General features: G+C 42.4%; 1 protein-coding gene across 1 annotated transcript in view; it reads right to left on the reverse strand.

Moving 5' to 3' along the window:
• CUBN (cubilin) overlaps positions 1-18331 on the reverse strand; it is a 276887-nt gene that overhangs the window by 169933 nt on the left and 88623 nt on the right. The window contains exon 28 of the mRNA XM_047065967.1: positions 3959-4109. Within this exon, the coding sequence (XP_046921923.1) occupies positions 3959-4109 (151 nt within the window). The remainder of the gene's footprint in view (positions 1-3958; positions 4110-18331) is intronic.

Raw genomic sequence — 18331 nt, forward strand, 5'->3', positions numbered from 1 at the left:
GGCTGTGCAGAAACGTACTTCCTGAAATACATTCACATAGGCACGCGCACGTGCACAAGCACACTCAACGGTACTTTCACACTGAGACCAGTTTTTAAACGTGTTTTGGAGTTTGCATCTGTTTCTTTTGCATTTATTTGTATTTGTATCTTAGCTTGTATCTCGAATCCGACAACACGCCATGTTGCTTCGGTGCTTCAAGGTCTTACCAGAACTCCTTTCTCTGAAATCTGAAGGACTTACATGAAAGAGAGGGTGTGGCCCCATCCCAGCCTGAGCCCTTAACTGTGAGTGACCCAAATGCTGTGGCCATGGCTCAGGTCTCCGGCACTCCTCCCCTTGACCTTAAACCCCAGCCACCCCAAGCTTTGAGTCCCCCATACTGACCCTGCTTTCTCCCCCCACAGGGACCTTCTTCTACTGGGAAACCTTTTCCTTCTCCTATTTGCCTATTTAACCCCTGCTCCTTCTTAGATTTTAGTTCATAGGTCCTATTCTCACGCAGGACTTCTCTGACCTCCTGTCTACATCAAATTCCCTTTTCTGTGCTCCCATGGCTCTACAAAACCAGGAACCAGGCCTGCAGGTGGGAGTCACACACTGGCCCCAGCCCCATCACAGCACCTGGCCCAAAACAGCTCCTTAATATCTGTGGACTGAACACGCAGTCTGTGTGTTCACAGACACATAAATCTGTGAAACCAGATTTATGTCTTCAGTCTATCTCTGCTGGGTAAGAAGGGCGGGAGCCTCTCCCATCAAAGAACTCTTCTCTGACCCTCGTCTTTTCTGTTGGCCTCTCTCCTTAGGCTATCTCAAGCTAAAAGACCACATCAAAATGCAGAGTAGAAACTCTGTGTACATGCAGTGTTGTATAACTATAGTATACGATAGTTAATTTTGCACTGATCTAGACTACCAAGAATCCCTTTCCAGAAGGTTCTTCCCAGGGGCACCTCGGTGGCTCGGCTGGTTAAGCAGCCTGCTCTTGATTTTGATTCCCATTGTGAGCTCATGGTTTGTGGGATCAGGCCCCATGTTGGGCTCTGAGTTGACAGCTCAGAGCCTGCTTGGAAATTTCTCTCTCTCTCTCTCTCGCTCTGTCCCTCCCCTGCTAGCACTTCTCTCTTTCTCTCAAAATGAGTAAATAAGTAAACATTAAAAATAAAAAAAGAAGGTTCTTTTGAAGTGTAATTTATGTACAGTGGACAGCATAGAGTTAAAAAAAAAAAAAAAAAAGTTCAGTTCTGGTCCCAGCCATCAAAATTTGGTTGTACAACTCTGATTCCAAGCTTAGCAATTTTTCTGCAATTGGAAGAAAGTTGTGAAATAGTAAACAGGAAGAGAGAATAGACAGAGAGTGTCTTTGACCTTTCCAAAGGAAGACAGATTCAAAATAGAGCTAGTAGAAAAAATTTTCCCAACAAAAACTCAAAGCTTTCAGCAGAGGATTCAACTGTGTCTAGCATGTTGGCTAGAAGAATCCAGTGATACAATAACCCAGTGTAGCCAATAACGTCCTTGAAATCACACTTCTTAGTGTGGCCTTGAGGTAGGATAGCTAGAACAGCCTGGAAGGGAGAGGAAGCAACCCACTGAGAAGAAAGATATAACCAGCATCAACAAAATCACTGCTCCTAAAACCCTCCACCCTAGATGCATTGCAGAATTCCTTAGGGAGGTGTTTTAAATTAACAATTGTCAGGGTCCCACCAAGGATTAACTGAATTCTATCTCTGAAGGCTGAAACCCAGGCATGGGTTCTCTTTACAATTCCCAGGCAATTCCAATGTGTATCTAGGGTTGAGGACCCTAGATAACCCTCCTGGTTACCATTTCCTCCTTTCCACCCTCTGTCTCACATGCAAGCTTTCTCCCCTTTGGATCTCTGAAGCACTAAGGTTCTTTCTCACAGAGGCCCTAGTTCATATCCTCCTGACATTGAGAGATTGATGAGATTTTTCTGCTGTTAGTACAACGAGACCTTGAAGCACCTTACAAGCTTTCTCTAGTCTCTAGAGATGCTGTCTTCCTACCATTTTCTTTCTCCCGCCTTAACATCTGCTCTCGCCTTGTTCCTCAAAGTGTGGTGTACAGGGTGGCAACATCAGCACAACCTAAAAGCTTTTTAGAAACACCTCAGCCTCCTGTATCAGACTCTGCATTTTAACAAGATCTCCAGTGATGCACATGCACATGAAAGTCTGAGAAGCACTGTCTGGAAATATCCCAGCCCTTGAAAATCTGGGTCATTTCTCAAGACGTTCCTGTTTCTTCTAGGTCTTTTCACACTGTCTCTAGTTACCTTAGAATCACACCATTTCTGAATCACAGAATACTAGAGATGGACTACACTACACAGATAAATCAATCCAGTCCCTTCACTTAACAGATCAATAAATTGACCTTCCAAGGTTAAATCTACCTACTTGATGAAGAGAACAGTCCAGAAATCCCACAGGCTTAATTATCATAGCTCGTTCACTTTGGGAATTCATAATCTGTATTTCAAGCTATAAGTAGCATTGTGGATTACCACTGAATACTTTTAAATGCTGAAAGCCCCACACTTCTATTTTTAACAGAAATAGACTCTGTCTCCAGTTCATATTAACAGAACATCTAACACTCAAGTCTACAATAAGGGTACTCACTTATGTACAACGCTATGATTCATATAATAAATGGCCTATGATTTTAACAACACTCAAGAGTCAACCACAATACACATTTATGTGTGCTTACCTTGGGCTCACCCCTGACTTTGACAGCCGGGCCACAGCTTACATGTCTGCATGTGAGTCCTTGTATAATATTGCAACTCTACCAGTGAGCCCTAGGCCCTTGGTTGAGAACTGCTATTATAATATTCACAAGGACTTATTTTGATTTTTTACATGTTTATTTATTTTTGAGAGAGAGAGAGAGACAGAGCGTGAGAGGGGAAGGGCATAGAGAGAGAGGGAGACACAGTATCCGAAGCAGGCTCCAGGCTCTGAGCTGTCAGCGCAGAGCCCAACGTGGGGCTCAAATCATGAATCATGAGATCGTGACCTGAGCCAAAGTCGGACACTTAACAGACTGAGCCACCCAGGTGTCCTGTACAAGGACTATACTTGTTAGGTGCGGATCACTCTGGGAGAGTGGATCTCAAACTTTAATCACCAGGAAGACTAGTTAAGGCACAGATTATTGGGCTTCCACAGGTCTGGGATGGGGCCCAAGAATTTGTATTTCTAACAAGTTCCGGGTGATGCTGATGCTGCTCTCAGGGGACCACATCTTGAGAATCACCACTTTGGGGCCTACTCCCTTTAGACTCAGCCACAAGAGGTCAATCTACAAGTTTCAGAACCCTTGTTAAACATGAATTTTCATCCTCAAAGGAATAATTATCCCTACCTACTTTCTGAAGCACCAGTTCGTAGGCGGGTGGCCCTACTCTGCCTGGCAGGTACAACACACGCCCTGGCTTAGTGCCAGTAAGTTCTCTACTCCTGCTCCCCTCTCAGCCCAAAGCATGCCCTTCCCCTTCTCTCTTGGATTGACTCATTCTTGCCCTTTGATCCCCACCCTTCCTTCTCTGCTAATGTCAGAATAAGCCTGGAATCTCCTTCCATTCCACTCCCCCTGGGAGGCCCCAATGCCACCTTGCCATTTGCTTGCCACACCCACGGACAGGTCTTTCTCCCGCCAGAAACTTCACTCTGCTCCCCTCCTTTCTCTTCGGTGATTTATTGTTGCACTGACTTCAGTAGCTCTCCAAGTGCTGTCCTCTCTTAACCCTGCCGGGATTAAACCTCCAGTGTCTGAGGAAGGTTTCCTAGGCCTTGCACCAGATTGTAACCCAAGCCCCATTATTTGTGGTGGTATCGTTTCCAAAGTGAGAGCTGGGAAAGGAAGAATTCTTGGTCAAGTAGCAAGCATCCAATACAACTAAGATCAGCCCAGGGCTTACCATGAATGAACCACTGCATCTGAAATCCTCTCTCATGGTGACCGACCCCATCGGTGTGGAACAGCACTTGAAGCCTGGAGCCCGTGGTACTCCCTGCAGGCGGTAGGTCAGCTCCACAGTAGCGCCCCATCCGCTGGGGGCCGTCGTAGAGCTGGAATCAAGGAGAAACTTCCCAGGGTGGGGAGCTTTACATGGTGTGTCACAGGGAAAAAGTAAAGTCTGTTCATGTAGCAAAAGCTGTTCCTTGGCTGAGTTTAAGGGTAAATCTGCTAAGGTGGTTTGAACACAGGAGGCTTAATATAAGAATTAACAAATTAAAAATAGGTGATTATATAGAGAGACTTTATGGGTGAGTCCTAAGCCCAATAAATCTGGAAATCCAAATATTAGTGTTTGGTTTTATGTCAGCCTAGCAAGTTCCCTCGAAAGTATAATCCAGGCACAGAATAAGGAAATGGTGGGCCAGATGAGATGTGTTCACATGTTAATGACATATAAGAGATGCTCGTTGAACAGCAATCTTATAATTGAAAGATATATATATAAATATATATATATAAATACTAATTTATATAAATATATATAAATACTAACATAAGCATTTAGACAGCTTAGAGAGCTATGTAAAAAATGAATACAAAATTTAATTCCACTGAAGATAACCACTGTTAATATTTTGTTAATACCGGAAGTTTCTCTTGTCAACATTTTTTTTTTCATTGCTTGTGTATGTATACATATACCTATGTGTCCAGGTATATATGTGTGTGTACAAGCTTGGGCTATACACTTAAGTGTGTTCCTTATTTTTTTCTAAGCATGTCAGCAAATACTCTGTGTAAACATTTTTTTTTTAATTTTTTTTTCAACGTTTATTTATTTTTGGGACAGAGAGAGACAGAGCATGAACAGGGGAGGGGCAGAGAGAGAGGGAGACACAGAATCGGAAACAGGCTCCAGGCTCCGAGCCATCAGCCCAGAGCCCGACGCGGGGCTCGAACTCACGGACCGCGAGATCGTGACCTGGCTGAAGTCGGACGCTTAACCGACTGCGCCACCCAGGCGCCCCTGTGTAAACATTTTTAACGGTGGCGTAAAATGCTTCTAATACTCTATTGTTGTTCATTTAAGGACATTTCCAATTTTTTGCCAATATGAATGTTTGATATTTTAAATGTCCCTCAGGAAAGATTCCTATAAGGGGAATGAATCAGAGAATATAATCTTTTATGGCTCTGGATCTATATTATTAAGTCTCTTACCAGAAAGTTTATACCAATGTATCCCCCAGCAGCAATTTACTACAATGGGACTTTGGCAATTACAACTGCTATTCTTTTTTAAGTTTATCTTATTTATTTTGGAGAGAGAAAGAGCACACACACATGCGTGCATGGGATATGGGTCAAAAGAGAGACGGAGAGAGAAAGAATCCCAAGTAGGCTCCATGCTGTCAGAGCAGAGCCCGATGCGGGCTCGATCCCGCAGACTGTGAGATCATGACCTGAACTGAAATCAAGAGTTGGATGCTGAACACCTGAGCTACCCAGGCACCCCGTGACTGCTATTATTTTTAGAGCTGATACTGATAGGGAAAATATGTTTGGTTTTGTAATTGGCTCAACTTATGTTACTTTGAGGTTGAAGGTTTTTCGTGCTTATTAGGCATTTATATTTCTTCTCTTGGAACTTTTCTGCTGTGGTTTTTGCTCACTTTCCCATTGAGGTATTTGTATATCCTGTCGTGTACCCTTTATCTGCCTCATTTATTCATTTCATCAGATATACACCTCTAAACTAAAAAATAAATAAACTTCTCTGCCATATCTCTTTCAATCAGGAAAGATCATGATAATCCAAAACAATTGGCTTCTCATGACTCAGACCATTATATTTTTCTTTTCCTCTACTAACGTCCACATCATTGTCTACTTTGTTCTGGTTACCCTTGGGATGAACTGTCCATGAAACAAAATTGAAAATACCTGATCATAAACTAACAGACTTCCTTGATTATTCTCCTGTAGAGTACACATATATAAGAGTATGTGTGAGTGCATGTGTTTGAATGAATATGTCTGTAGGTACATGTGTAATCTGGATTCAATAAGTTCCAAATTGGCCAAATTACTTTTATTTACTGAAATGTTATGATATAGTTTGAAACATATTGATGAGAGCATGGAAAACTTTATCATCAAATTCTACAAAGCACCCCATGGAGCCTTCCCTAATCCCTAGGGATTCACTCACGAATTAGTTTTCCTTTGAAACCCCTCAGCTTTTACTCGTGCTTCTTTGTAGAAATGGTTCCATTCCCCTCTGTTCTACTGCCAGCCATGTGGGCCTCATCTCCCCTACTGATTATGGGTTTCCTTAGAGCCCAGAGCACCTCTCCCAGTCTCTGTCTAGTTCAGGGCTTTGTCGAGGGCACATTCCCAATACATCTTCAATGAACAAACACAATGGAACAAACACAATGATTTCCCCCACAGCTGCATTTATTTCAGTGGGATTTAATCTGCCCTATTACTTGAATCCTACATAGTTAGGTACATAGTAGGGTCTTAGAGTCCTAAATTTCAGCATGATTCTTTTAGGCAACAAAGAGTCTGGATCCTTCGTGGGCCTCTCTGTAGAAGGGCTGGTGGCAGGGATCAGGAAGGGCCTTGTTCAAGATCAGAATAAATTACAGATTTCTAAATCTTGGCCTGTCTCATGGAGTTCTCAAAACTAGCTGGTCATCAGTCATACATGCCGTGATATTTGGGGGAAGGTCAGCAGAGATTTAAAGAGAGACATTCAGAAGTCTGTTAGATAACTCGCCCTTAGGTAGTAAACCTAAGCATTTGAAGCAAACGAATAAAGATGAAATTTATTTTTCAGGCTTATCGCTTCAGTTTCCTTTGTCTTTTTTAAGGCCGCTGCTGCTTTGACTAGGTATATTAATTAACAAGTGTCTCCTTCATAGGCTAGTTGACAGAAGCCATAATGAAGGAGCAAAAATTGGGAGAAAGAATAAAGCAACACAAAAAGAGGAGGGAAAACCCAAAGCCCTTCGTTTCTGCTCTCAGATCCCTCCATCTAAGGCGGGAGGTGCAAGTAGGGGAGGAGGGCCATGTTGCAATCTGTTTACCCCTAAGTTACTGCTTCACTGTAGGGTATTTATCCCAGCTTCAGAGGGTTTTTTTTTTTAATTTTTTTTTAATTTTTTATTAAATCCAGTGTACCGATTCCAATCCCAAACTAATTAATACAAAAATAAACATACTGTTCCCAGGCAGAGGTATAATAAGCAAGAAACACTCCACTATTTTCCACTCCAGAACGCTCATTCTTAGCTCTGGGTTGTAGTTCAGTGACCAAAGCTTTAATTATTTCATCTTTATGCCACAAAACACGAGGTAAGATTTCCCCACCACCGCAATCGCTCTCAGCTTGACGGGTCTTCTGAAATGGTAGGCAGTGACATTTTTAGGAAGTGAATTTTAGATTCGCTACAAGGCCGTAAGCATTACAGTAGTTTTGCCTCCCCAGCTCAGCAAGGTTAAGAAAGCTGACATTTTCACATGACTTGGAGGGGACTTTTTTCTCTTCCTTCCGGATAGGATTACCTCATTGAAGGAGAGCCCCTGAATCCCAGTCCTTCTAAAATAACACATTGTGAATGGGATGGTGGGGGGCGAGGGGGGACACAGGGAGTGGGGGTGGGTGGGGGGGAACACTGACGAATGACAATTAGTTTCTTTTTGCCTTTGGAGGGGAGAAAGTGATGCACACTGAAACATCGAATAGACATTGATGAAAATGCTTAAATATGTCAAATAAACAAATGAATTAATTAGTGTAGGACAATACCTCTATACAAAAGCACCCCAACCCCCAACCCTATGTCCTTCTGAAGTTTACACTTAATTAAATCGGGGGGTTTTTTGTTTATATTCACACAGATGGCTAACGTCACCTCAACAATCCATTCCCGCGTAAATTTACCACACAAAAAGGAACAGTCATTGTTCAAAGTACACAAATACTGGTTGCCATGGAAACCAGTAGGTGCCTGCTGCTCCTGATTCTGTTTTCAGAGCAGAAGGCTAACCACAGGACATTCCAGCTGTGACTCATTGCCACTACTGGCGAGCATTCTGGCTTGGTCCCGCGAAGGGTATGATTTCCCCTGCGTTTAGAAAGCCTAAAGATCCACAATATCTAAGCTTGGAATTAAGTCCACAGAAGGAAACGAGTAGAAATTAAGAAAAGAAAGATGGAGATTCTCACTTTAAATATGCAGGTCTAAGTTGTATAACCGTGTGGAAAGGGGTGTTTCTTGTTTTTTTTAAATATCTGCAATGCTGCTTCCACTTTCAGGTTGGCGGTTCAACGTATCTTCAAATGTAAATATGTGTATATATTACAACCTCCTGTGTAGAATCCTTTCAATTATTCTCTTAAGGAGACTGTTCGTTTAGGATTTATGTGGTGTAGGTCTCTGCACCCCCGCTCCACCCTCAAGTGGACACGCAGAGAGGAAGGAAATCTCTTGCCTAAGCCACATTTACCAATTTCTATCGACTTCCTTTGCATGGGTTTGATAATTTGGCACATGCCTAGTTTCTTAGACCATTAGGGACTTCAGACTCCAGGTGCAATATGAAATGATCCGTGGACTCCTTCTAATTAAGAACCATACATGCAAGGTAGAAGATATAAAACTGAGGATGCCTCACTGACAGAGATTGAATTTTTGTAAGAGTAAGGATTTTGTAGCAACTCTGGAACTCGAGTCCGGAGGAACCCAGTATCAGCTAACATGAACCTCAACCTGTTCTCTCAATGGGAATCAGCTTGATGAATTGCCAAGAACTCTCAGAACAGAAATGTGCTTTTGAAGTACTTCTTTGCTGCTAAATTTCTTTTATGATTTTGAATATTTGTGACTTTGATGAAAAAAATTATAATTATTTCATATATTTATAAGCATGGGATGTATAGATATACTACCTTTGTAAACTCACTTTAGCATTACGGGGAGTAATAACTAGAATTCAGTTCTTTCTATTTTAGATTGACATCTAATTCATACTTTTTCTAATTCATACTTTTTCGTATTTCCTTGACATTTTTCTGAAATAAAACTTGCTTAGAGTGGATCATTAATTTTAAGAATTAAATATAGACCAAATAGAGAAATTAAATCAAGGGGCTCTTGGGAAGATATTACTAAAATATGGAGAAACTTCAGGAAAAAATTTTGGTCCCCTTCTACTACAAATCTTTAAAAACAAAAATAAGGTTATCCTTTAGAGTTTAACATGTATTGAAATATCCCACCTGCCACGAGGGAGAATTTTAGGTGCCGTAGAGAATCACCTAATGCTTATAGAAAGAACACAGTTAAACCTTCTGAGACCTATACTCAATGAATTTTTAGATTAGCTTTGTGAAGCCAGTGTCACCAACAGATTGTATTCAAAATGAAGCCAGGAAGTAATTTTATTGTAAGAGCAGACTAGAGATATTAATCGTGATCAACCTGTGGGTACACAGTCCAGTCCAGCTCTAAACTTTCCTTAGAATGTAATCTTGTGAAAAGTCCTCACCCTCTCCTAGCTACAATTTCTATATAAATTTGGCACCATAATGGCATTTATAAGGTTGGTGTAAATAGCAAATGAGACACACCATGTAATTAGGTTGAGCGTGAGACTTGGCATGTGGAATGCACTTAAAATGTTATTCTAACTCTTGGCATTTTTTTTTTCCCAAAGAAACCACTCTAGAAATAGTTTTGAGAGACAAAATATGACGGGTGTAGAGAACTCGAGCTGACTCATGTAAAACACTTCACAGAAATCATCCCCGGCAGAGCAGATGGGAAAGCAGTGAATCAATGAATCACTTGTGAAGAGATGGACGGCCAACATGAATCGCTTGCAGCGTGTTGCTATGACAACCTGCTTCTGTGTGGACCCTGAGGCCATTCCCAAGTGTGGGGTGCGTCGCCCAGAGCAAACCATACCGTGGGGGACAGCGTAAGCCTGGTGCGCGTGCCGGGGTGGAGGGAGGTGGTGGATCCTAATGGGATGGTGGTAGAGACAGCGTTAGGAAATCTACCTACCAAGGCTGCGCTGGCGAGGTGGGGAAGGGAGAGGCGAACGGTAGGGAAAGCGTCTCTGCACGCGTTTCCTCGTGTCACTGCCTCCTCTCCCATGACAGTCCAGCCAGCCTGCAGCTCTAGCTGCTTAGCCACGGGCGCTCCAAAAGGGTGGGAATTGGTGAATTCTTGGGGCCATTCTTCAGATTTTCCCCCACCCCCGGAAAACAGCTCTAAAGGGACCCATGAAAAGTGCCTCATGAGAGTAGTTATTAAGAGCGTTTACACATAAATCTCTCGGATAAACCTAGAACCTTTTACATTTACTTTAAATCTGAAGGGCTTCATAATATTCCTGGAACCACAGTAAAAGCTTCCAAACAAGATTTGTGGAGTTGGGAAAAAGTTCCCCTAGTGGATGAGAAAAGGCTAAGGCAGGGGTAAAAACGTAATCAGATTGTGGAGGGTAAATTAGGCAAATGTTAAAGATGAAAACTAAGAAGCAGAGCCTGGTAGATTGTAGATGGCTCCGCGACGGCCCCGGGAGGCAGCGTCTCCACCAGACACGTGGCCACGCAGTGTCTGATATACAGGCACACGTCTTCCCCGCAGCACAGGAAAAGCCATGCTGCCATGTGCTGACAGGGTGGGGCAGGAAATATGAAATACCCGTCTAAAATTAAACAATTACTCAGAATTCTGGGCTTTGCATGACAGCAAGAAACCCATCGAAGACCACGTTCTGAGTTATTCTGTGTCACTCTGAATTAGATGTCGGTCTCACGTCCAGATGAGATCGTCTCCTTCCCATGTGGCAGCTAGCCCCTGTTCACTCTTAACAGTGCACTGACACTTCTGTTTCTGCTTTCTATACATTGCTCGTTTTAGGAGCCACAAAGGCTGATTTGTTTTTTTTCTTTTTTGGCCTTTGTTTGTTTGTTTGTTTGACTTTTCAAGTCATTGTCTACACATGTATATGTGCACAGATTTAACTACAAGAATGTTTATCTCAGCATGGCTCATAATAGTGGAAATTTGAAAAAAGTTCTAAATGTTCCACAAGAATAGGTGGCCGTATCGTGATGATGGGATGTGCAATGTCATAAATCATGTGGCCTAGCGAACAACACGGACAAACATTCACAAGCTAGTGTGATCTGGGAAAAAGTCATTATAGGATAGTTGTGTCCAGAAGATCCCCTTTGCATATTAAAATAAAATATATAAGGAGCGACTACAGGAAATAAATACCACCAGAAATTATTAGGAGTGATGTTATTATTGAGATCATTTTTATTTTATCTAACTTCTTCTATATTTTCCAAACTTCCTGCAATGACTATGTATTCCTGTGTGATCAGTTTATTTTTTCAAGGATTATCTTTGGGGACCTATTGACATAGCATTGCATTGACATAGATATGCGTTGGTAATGTTTTTCCACTCTCAGAATTCCATACCCTTTTAGGTTCCATAGCCAGCTGGTCTACTAAAAACATTATACTGTCTATTTCTGTAGTCTTTTATACGGATCTCAAGTTTATACATGAAAATTAGCCCATTAAAATGTTATTATATAAGGTAATCTCCTTCAGCATTAATTTAAAACCATATTTTGCCCCTAATGTTTCCTTTTTTAAAATCGTAACTAGGTTTTTATGATTAATTAGACTAACTCTTTATTTAAAAAGAATTCCTTCCGCTGTTCAGGGACTAAAGACTTCTTACAAACGTAAGTTCTGAGAGTCGCTGATGGAGTAGTAAATGCCTAATTCCCTCCCTGGTGGTAGCTGAGATGCACTGAGAGCCAAGCCTACTCTCCTGCGTGTACATGAACATTTAATTCCATGAACCGAGGAGTTCCCTCTGCCAACTGCATCACTACAGCGAAACATTGAACTTTTCTTAAAAAAATTATTCTGCCGCCTAAAAGCCTCACCATCTGCTAGAGATGGACTCAGAAACAGGGAGAAATCTGCTTCACAGAACAACATGAAGTCATTGAACCTTGAGCTGGAAGGATCTAGAGTGCTGCCAGGCAGACTTTTCCCAGTTCAGGGAAGAAGAGGGGAAAAGCCTGTTAAATAAAGAGTAAATATAAGGACCGAAGGGTAAACATGGCATTTATTTTTTAATTCTGAAATGTTGCAGTTGAAAATCTTTCCTATTTTATTTATTTTTTTAACGTTTATTTATTTTTGAGAGAGAGAGAGTGAGAGAGAGAGAGAGAGAGAGAGAGCATGACCAGGGGCGAAGCAGAGAGAGAGAGAGGGAGACACAGAATCCGAAGCAGGCTCCAGGCTCCAAGCTGTCAGTACGGGGCCCAACACAGGGTTCAAACCCACAAAGTACAAGATCATGACCTGAGCCAAAGTTGGACACTTAACCGACTGAGCCACCCAGGTGCCCCTCTTCCTTATTTTACAAAGTGGACAATCAAGCTAATTAATGAAAGTCCACAACAATAATCCCTAATTTTAAAATTTAGCATTCTGAGCTATGGGTTCTCATTCAAGCCACGTGCCCCTTAGATGGTAGAAGGGAACTTCCATGCACTTGCTGATGGTCTGAGGAGAGAGCTAGGTGAGGTCCCCGAGGGAAGGAAGTGTGGATAGGGCAATTTCAATTTTTAAGCCTCTGATGTACTTCTTCCTGTCTTCAGGGTAGAGTGGAAGTTATCTGTAGGTCTGATTATTAATCATCCTCATTCTGTCTTTCACATTTGAGAGAATATTGAGAGGGGAAATACACAGAATTTCTTTGGAATACAAGAGCAAAGGCAATCTTTTGAGGGCTGGTGTGTCTGCCTCATTAACTGCAGCAAATTCATGCAATCACATGAAAATTCTTCACTGTGAGGGATGGCCAGGAAAGATCAGCATTTCCTTCTGAGGAAAGGGATTTTGATTGCACTGAGATAAATAGCTCTCCTTTTAATTTTTCATGATTAAAAAAAAAATCACCCTTTGCTTGGACAACACCAGAATCTTAAATTTCTTGTAAAATGCATCTTGTTACTCTTAATGATAATATGAAGTATGTGGCTTAATAATCAATGAATACACTGCATTCTAAACTTTTGCACCCAGATCATGACTGGTACAATGCAAGATTCATATCTAGTACAGAGACATAAATTGAATTGTTCGGTATATTGTTGTCAGTTTTTATGAGTGTTTTGGGATGGCAGTTGTCCTCAGAATTAAAAGAGCTTATCTCTGAATTCTAAGCCAAATGCGAGGTGTCCCAGAAGCAAACTTCCTCTGACAGACAGTTAGAAGAAGCGTGACTCATCTGCCCAGGAAGTGTTTAAGGAGGTGCCATGATGATGAAAGTCGGCTCAGACCCATTGTTACTAAGACATAAAATCTCAAATGCTTTTCTCCTGTTGGCAAGTGGGATACTGACTACCATACTTCTTAGATTCAGATATAGAATTCCCATGGCTTTTGTAGAAAAGCTGAGAGGCCAGGAGACAGAAGCCCTGCTTTCAATACATGGGACCAATCTATCCTCATCACAACTGGGAAGGCTGTTTTGGAAATCATAGCTTTGCACAGACTGCAAAATATTTTAGATAGCAAAAGTTAATCCACAAAATCGTGTTTATGTTGAAATAATAATAAATAATACTTAGTAGCATTTAATAAGTAATATTTATTAGTGGAGTATTATTCTAAACCCTTCACGTATGTTTCCTAAATTTAAAATTCCTAGCAGCTCTATAATGTAGGTATACTGTTCTCCGCATTTTAGAGTTCTGGAAACTGAGCCATGTAGAAGTTTAGTAATTAAAGTCCTCAAAAATAATTTCTTTATGTTTTCTTCATGGGTAATTATATTTTAAAACAAGAATTGTCAAATTCAAGGATACAATAAAGTCCTTATTCTCTGTAATAATAGAGAAAACTAAAAATAATTTCTAGGGACACCTGAGTGGCTCAGTCGGTTAAGCGATCAACTTCAGCTGAGGTCTTGATCTCATGTTTTGTGGGTTCGAGCCCTGCATCGGGCTCTGTGTTGACAGCTCAGAGACTGGAGCCTGCTTTGGATTCTGTGTCTTCCTCTCTCTCTGTCCCTTCCCCACTCTCTGTCTCTCTCTCTCTCTCTCTGTCTGTCTCTCCCTCTCTCTCTCTCTCAAAAATAAATACACATTAAAGAAATAATAGTAATTTCTAAATTATAATGATCACATGCAAAACTCCATTAGTCAATGGAATCAACATATTCTTTGTTATATTTAACAGAGCTTCGAGTGAAGTAAGCAGACTAAAATGTTGGCTTTATCATTTATCCTTTGTGAGAAGTGCCAAATGCATCAGTGACGCCAGCTGCAGACAGAAAGCAAGAGGAAACTCAAGTGTCTTAAGAGATGAACCATTAATTATATCTCAGCCTTGTCTTCGCCTGGACCAGCCCCACTCCCATCCAATCATTGGTCCACTTCTGCTGATTTTACCTCCTCGGTGCTCTCAAATCCTTGTATCGCATTCTCCCTCCTCAGCTTGCAAGGAACTGGTTCTCTCTCTCTCTCTCTCTCTCTCTCTCTCTCTCTCTCGCCTGGGCTGCAGCGACCCCCTCACTGGATGTCCACAGTTACTTTCACCTCCCTTCCATTTTCCCTTAAAGCCACAGTCTTTAAAGGTGCCAATCTGAGCAGGCCGTTTCAGGCTCACACTCCTGAAAGACCTCTTGCTGCTCCAGGGGAGGTCCCTGAAACTCCTCATGCCCCCTCAGTGCTGGGCTATGCTCGCTCGCTCGCTGGCTCGCAGGGTCCCATCCACCCAGAAGCCCCACACTCAGCCTCAGCCACACCGGACTTCCTTCAGTTCTGACAAGGATTTTCTCCTGGGCTCGACTCTAGCCAGGCCTCTCCGAACCTTCTTCCTGACTAGGCCTCAACCTTGGCCTACAAAAAATGAGGACTCTGGGCACACGTGCTTTCATCCACTCACGCCCCCCATATTAAAAGACTTAAACACTAACATGGTTTCTAACAGCTCAAGGTCACATCCCCAGGATGACCCCTACCCCGCTTAAAGTGCCTGCCTGAGAAAAGCTCAAGGCAACCGGAAGAATTGATGGTTTGTTCCAGCCACACCTGAGGCTGGGCCCCTGACCACCCTTTCTTAGAACACTTACTAAAAAGGGCTTATAGGTGTGAATCCTTCCTCTGTCCCTTTGAGATGTACGTGTGCCTCCTAGGACTCAGGAGTACTTTCTCAAGATCTGAGAGCCATGCTTTTGAAATGTAATCTTCGGGAAGGATGGGACCCTGGCTCCCAGTCTGTGTGGGAGGGCAGAATCCTAACTCCCATGGCTGCAGCCAACAGCATGCTGCAGCTGGCCTGGCCACAAGGACACGGACTAACCTTTTGTCATTTCTCACTTCCCTGAGTGCTCGGGCTGCTGCCCCCTCCCAGCTCCCTCATTCTCCCTTTAAAACGTCCAGTCGCCTCCCTACAAAGCGAAGGGAGTGCGGTTCGTGCTGGATCCCACTGTAGGAGCACATGACGGATTAAACTCTACCTTTGCCACTCGAACTCGCGGCTGCGTTAGCTCTGACAGCTCCTCCAACACAACTTCTCTTTGAACTTGGTAAGTTATTCTTCCTCGGGGAAGACAAGGAAGGGACACAGTCTATGTGTCTGAAATGTATTTGAATGACCAGATGAATGGATATGTGAATGAATAATGCATATTTAGGGTGGTATGGCTTGAGGACATACCGCAGCAAATGCGGAACAAAACAACAACCCCTATTTGACTGTGTTTAATTTAGCATTTCTCAAACTGATATTTGTAAAACATCTATCGACATTTGCGGCAGAGAGAGGTATAAAGGCTTCCCCAAATCGACTTCCCTTTTGTCTGGGTTCCTGAATCACCATGTGCAAGGCAAGGAACACATGCATGCTCTCCAACACAACTGAGAAATAAACTTGTAGTACACGAAGCATCTGAGAACGTATAACAACAGCTCGTGTTACCTTAACTAATCACAATATCACCCGGGCCTGGTGTTTCACAGTCGCGGTACGGAAAATTGCATGGCTCAGGCCGCAGACTTAGAAAACACAAGTGTAGGACTTGAAGACCCAGTTTGGGTCCATTCTTTCGCTTGAAATGCATGATTTTGTAATTGGAAGAGGACACTGGAGTGTAATTAACAATAATATAAACATCTGGTGGACAAGATGACATCAGAGAGAGGATTTGGCAAGAGATAACATCAATCTTATGAAGACTGGGAAATGCATTGGACAGAAGTCACTGACATAATCAAGAGGATTTGAGAAGGGGAAGGACCAGAAGGGTATACAGAAACGAGCTGGAGAAAAAAAAAAAAAAAAAGAAATGAGCTGGAAGATGATAGTGGCAAAGGTGCCAAATAAACACGGGTGGGGGAGAAAAGTTTCGAATCAGAACACAAAAATCGCAAAGTAAAGCTGACGTCTTTATATGATGAGATAAATATAATGATAGTATCACTGCGTCTTGGTGAGAAAAAGATGTGATTCATCTTATAGGAATGGACAAGTAAGACCTATTGAAAGAGAAACATTCAATGATAGCACTTGAAGGGACACATTAAGTAGATACCTATTAAAAATATTTATAACTCCCCGAAGAGAGCTTTGAAGTGAGGGTAAAATGTGCTGTCAGAGTCAAAGTGGGCTGCAGACAGTGATCTCAAGTGCTGGCCCAAGAGCTCGGTGGGTGGGGGGGGTGGGGAGGTAGGGGTGGGGGGTGGGGGCAGTGGTGAGGTCTCTAGTGAGATTCCCGGAGACTTTGGTTAAGTAGGTCTGGGGTGAGGTCTAGGAATATGTTTTTCTAACAAGATCTCCAAGTGACTCTGGAATGCAGCCAGTTACAGGGGCTTCACCTTCACATGGGCTTCTTCCTCAGGAGAGATTCCAATTTGTTCCCAAGGAAATATGTGGACACTAGTGCAGCGCAAAGAGACACGCAGGGGTGGCAAAGGGGAGATAATTTCAGCCATCTGGACATCTCTCAGATGTCTAAACTGGAAAAAGCATGGAATTTGATGAATTCTTTAAACGCTCTCCTCTCTCGAAAAGTAAAGTAAACAGTGAAGAGAAATGCTCCTCTGGATTAATTCTGGACAGCAGAAAAGTGGTTGTTAATGTAGAACAAAACACTAGGAGAGGGGCGCCTGGGTGGCGCAGTCGGTTAAGCGTCCAACTTCAGCCAGGTCACGATCTTGCGGTCCGTGAGTTCGAGCCCCGCGTCGGGCTCTGGGCTGATGGCTCGGAGCCTGGAGCCTGTTTCCAATTCTGTGTGTCTCTCTCTCTCTGCCCCTCCCCCATTCATGCTCTGTCTCTCTCTGTCCCAAAAAATAAATAAACGTTGAAAAAAAAAAAAAACACTAGGAGACACTGATCGATGTCCCTGGAGACTGTGATACTGACTATACCAGCCATGGGCCTAAGGTTTTAGGGAGTCTAGCTTCAAAAGGAGATATGAGCTCATGGACCAAAACAATTCAAAATTAAAGAAAAAAGAGAAGCAATAGAGAAAAGAAAGAAAATTCAACACAGATGACAAATTCTCATAAAATTAAATTCTGCCCACAAAGTCAGGAATAACTTTTGGGGCAATAAAAAGGGAAACCTCTGAAGAAATCAATTAAGAAGGAACAATGGAGCTTATATAGTTTTCTGACCATTTTATGAGCACACAAATTGGCTCAACTTTGGGAAACTGCACAGTTAGAAAAAATGTCTACTTTCTAAAGCTAAGATTAGGGCAAATGAAAGATCAAAATATGAATGGATCGACACTTTCAGAAAAGAGCATAATGTGATGAAGGGAAAACAGAAACACATCTAGTATAATTTTGAAACTAGACGAAGAGACAATGAGATCCAATTTACGTGATAAGGCAGTCAATTCCTTTAAATGAATTTTTTGGGCTTGATTGAATTATATCTTGCACTACAAAAAGGTATAGTTACCACAAATTAATTGTGTAACCTTACTGAATTTATGAGTGTTAAGAAATGTTTTAACATGCCAGCAGAAACCATGCCCCCACACACAATCTATGAGCCACACTGGCCAGAGGACTGGACTTCACTTCTCCTGGCCAGAGCCGGTCATACTGCCCAGAGGGGCATGCATCCACAAGTGGGCCAGATCCATGCCTTTACTGTCAGGCTCAAAAAGATGAGACCCCGGGGCACCTGGATGGCCCAGTTGGTTAAGCATCTGACTCTTAGCTCAGGTCATGATATCACAGTTCATGAGACTGAGCC

The sequence above is a fragment of the Lynx rufus genome, unplaced genomic scaffold (genome assembly GCF_022079265.1).
Source record: "Lynx rufus isolate CCGP_SWC_20201006 ecotype Redwood Valley unplaced genomic scaffold, mLynRuf1.p SCAF_7, whole genome shotgun sequence".
NCBI classification, from domain to species: domain Eukaryota; kingdom Metazoa; phylum Chordata; class Mammalia; order Carnivora; family Felidae; genus Lynx; species Lynx rufus.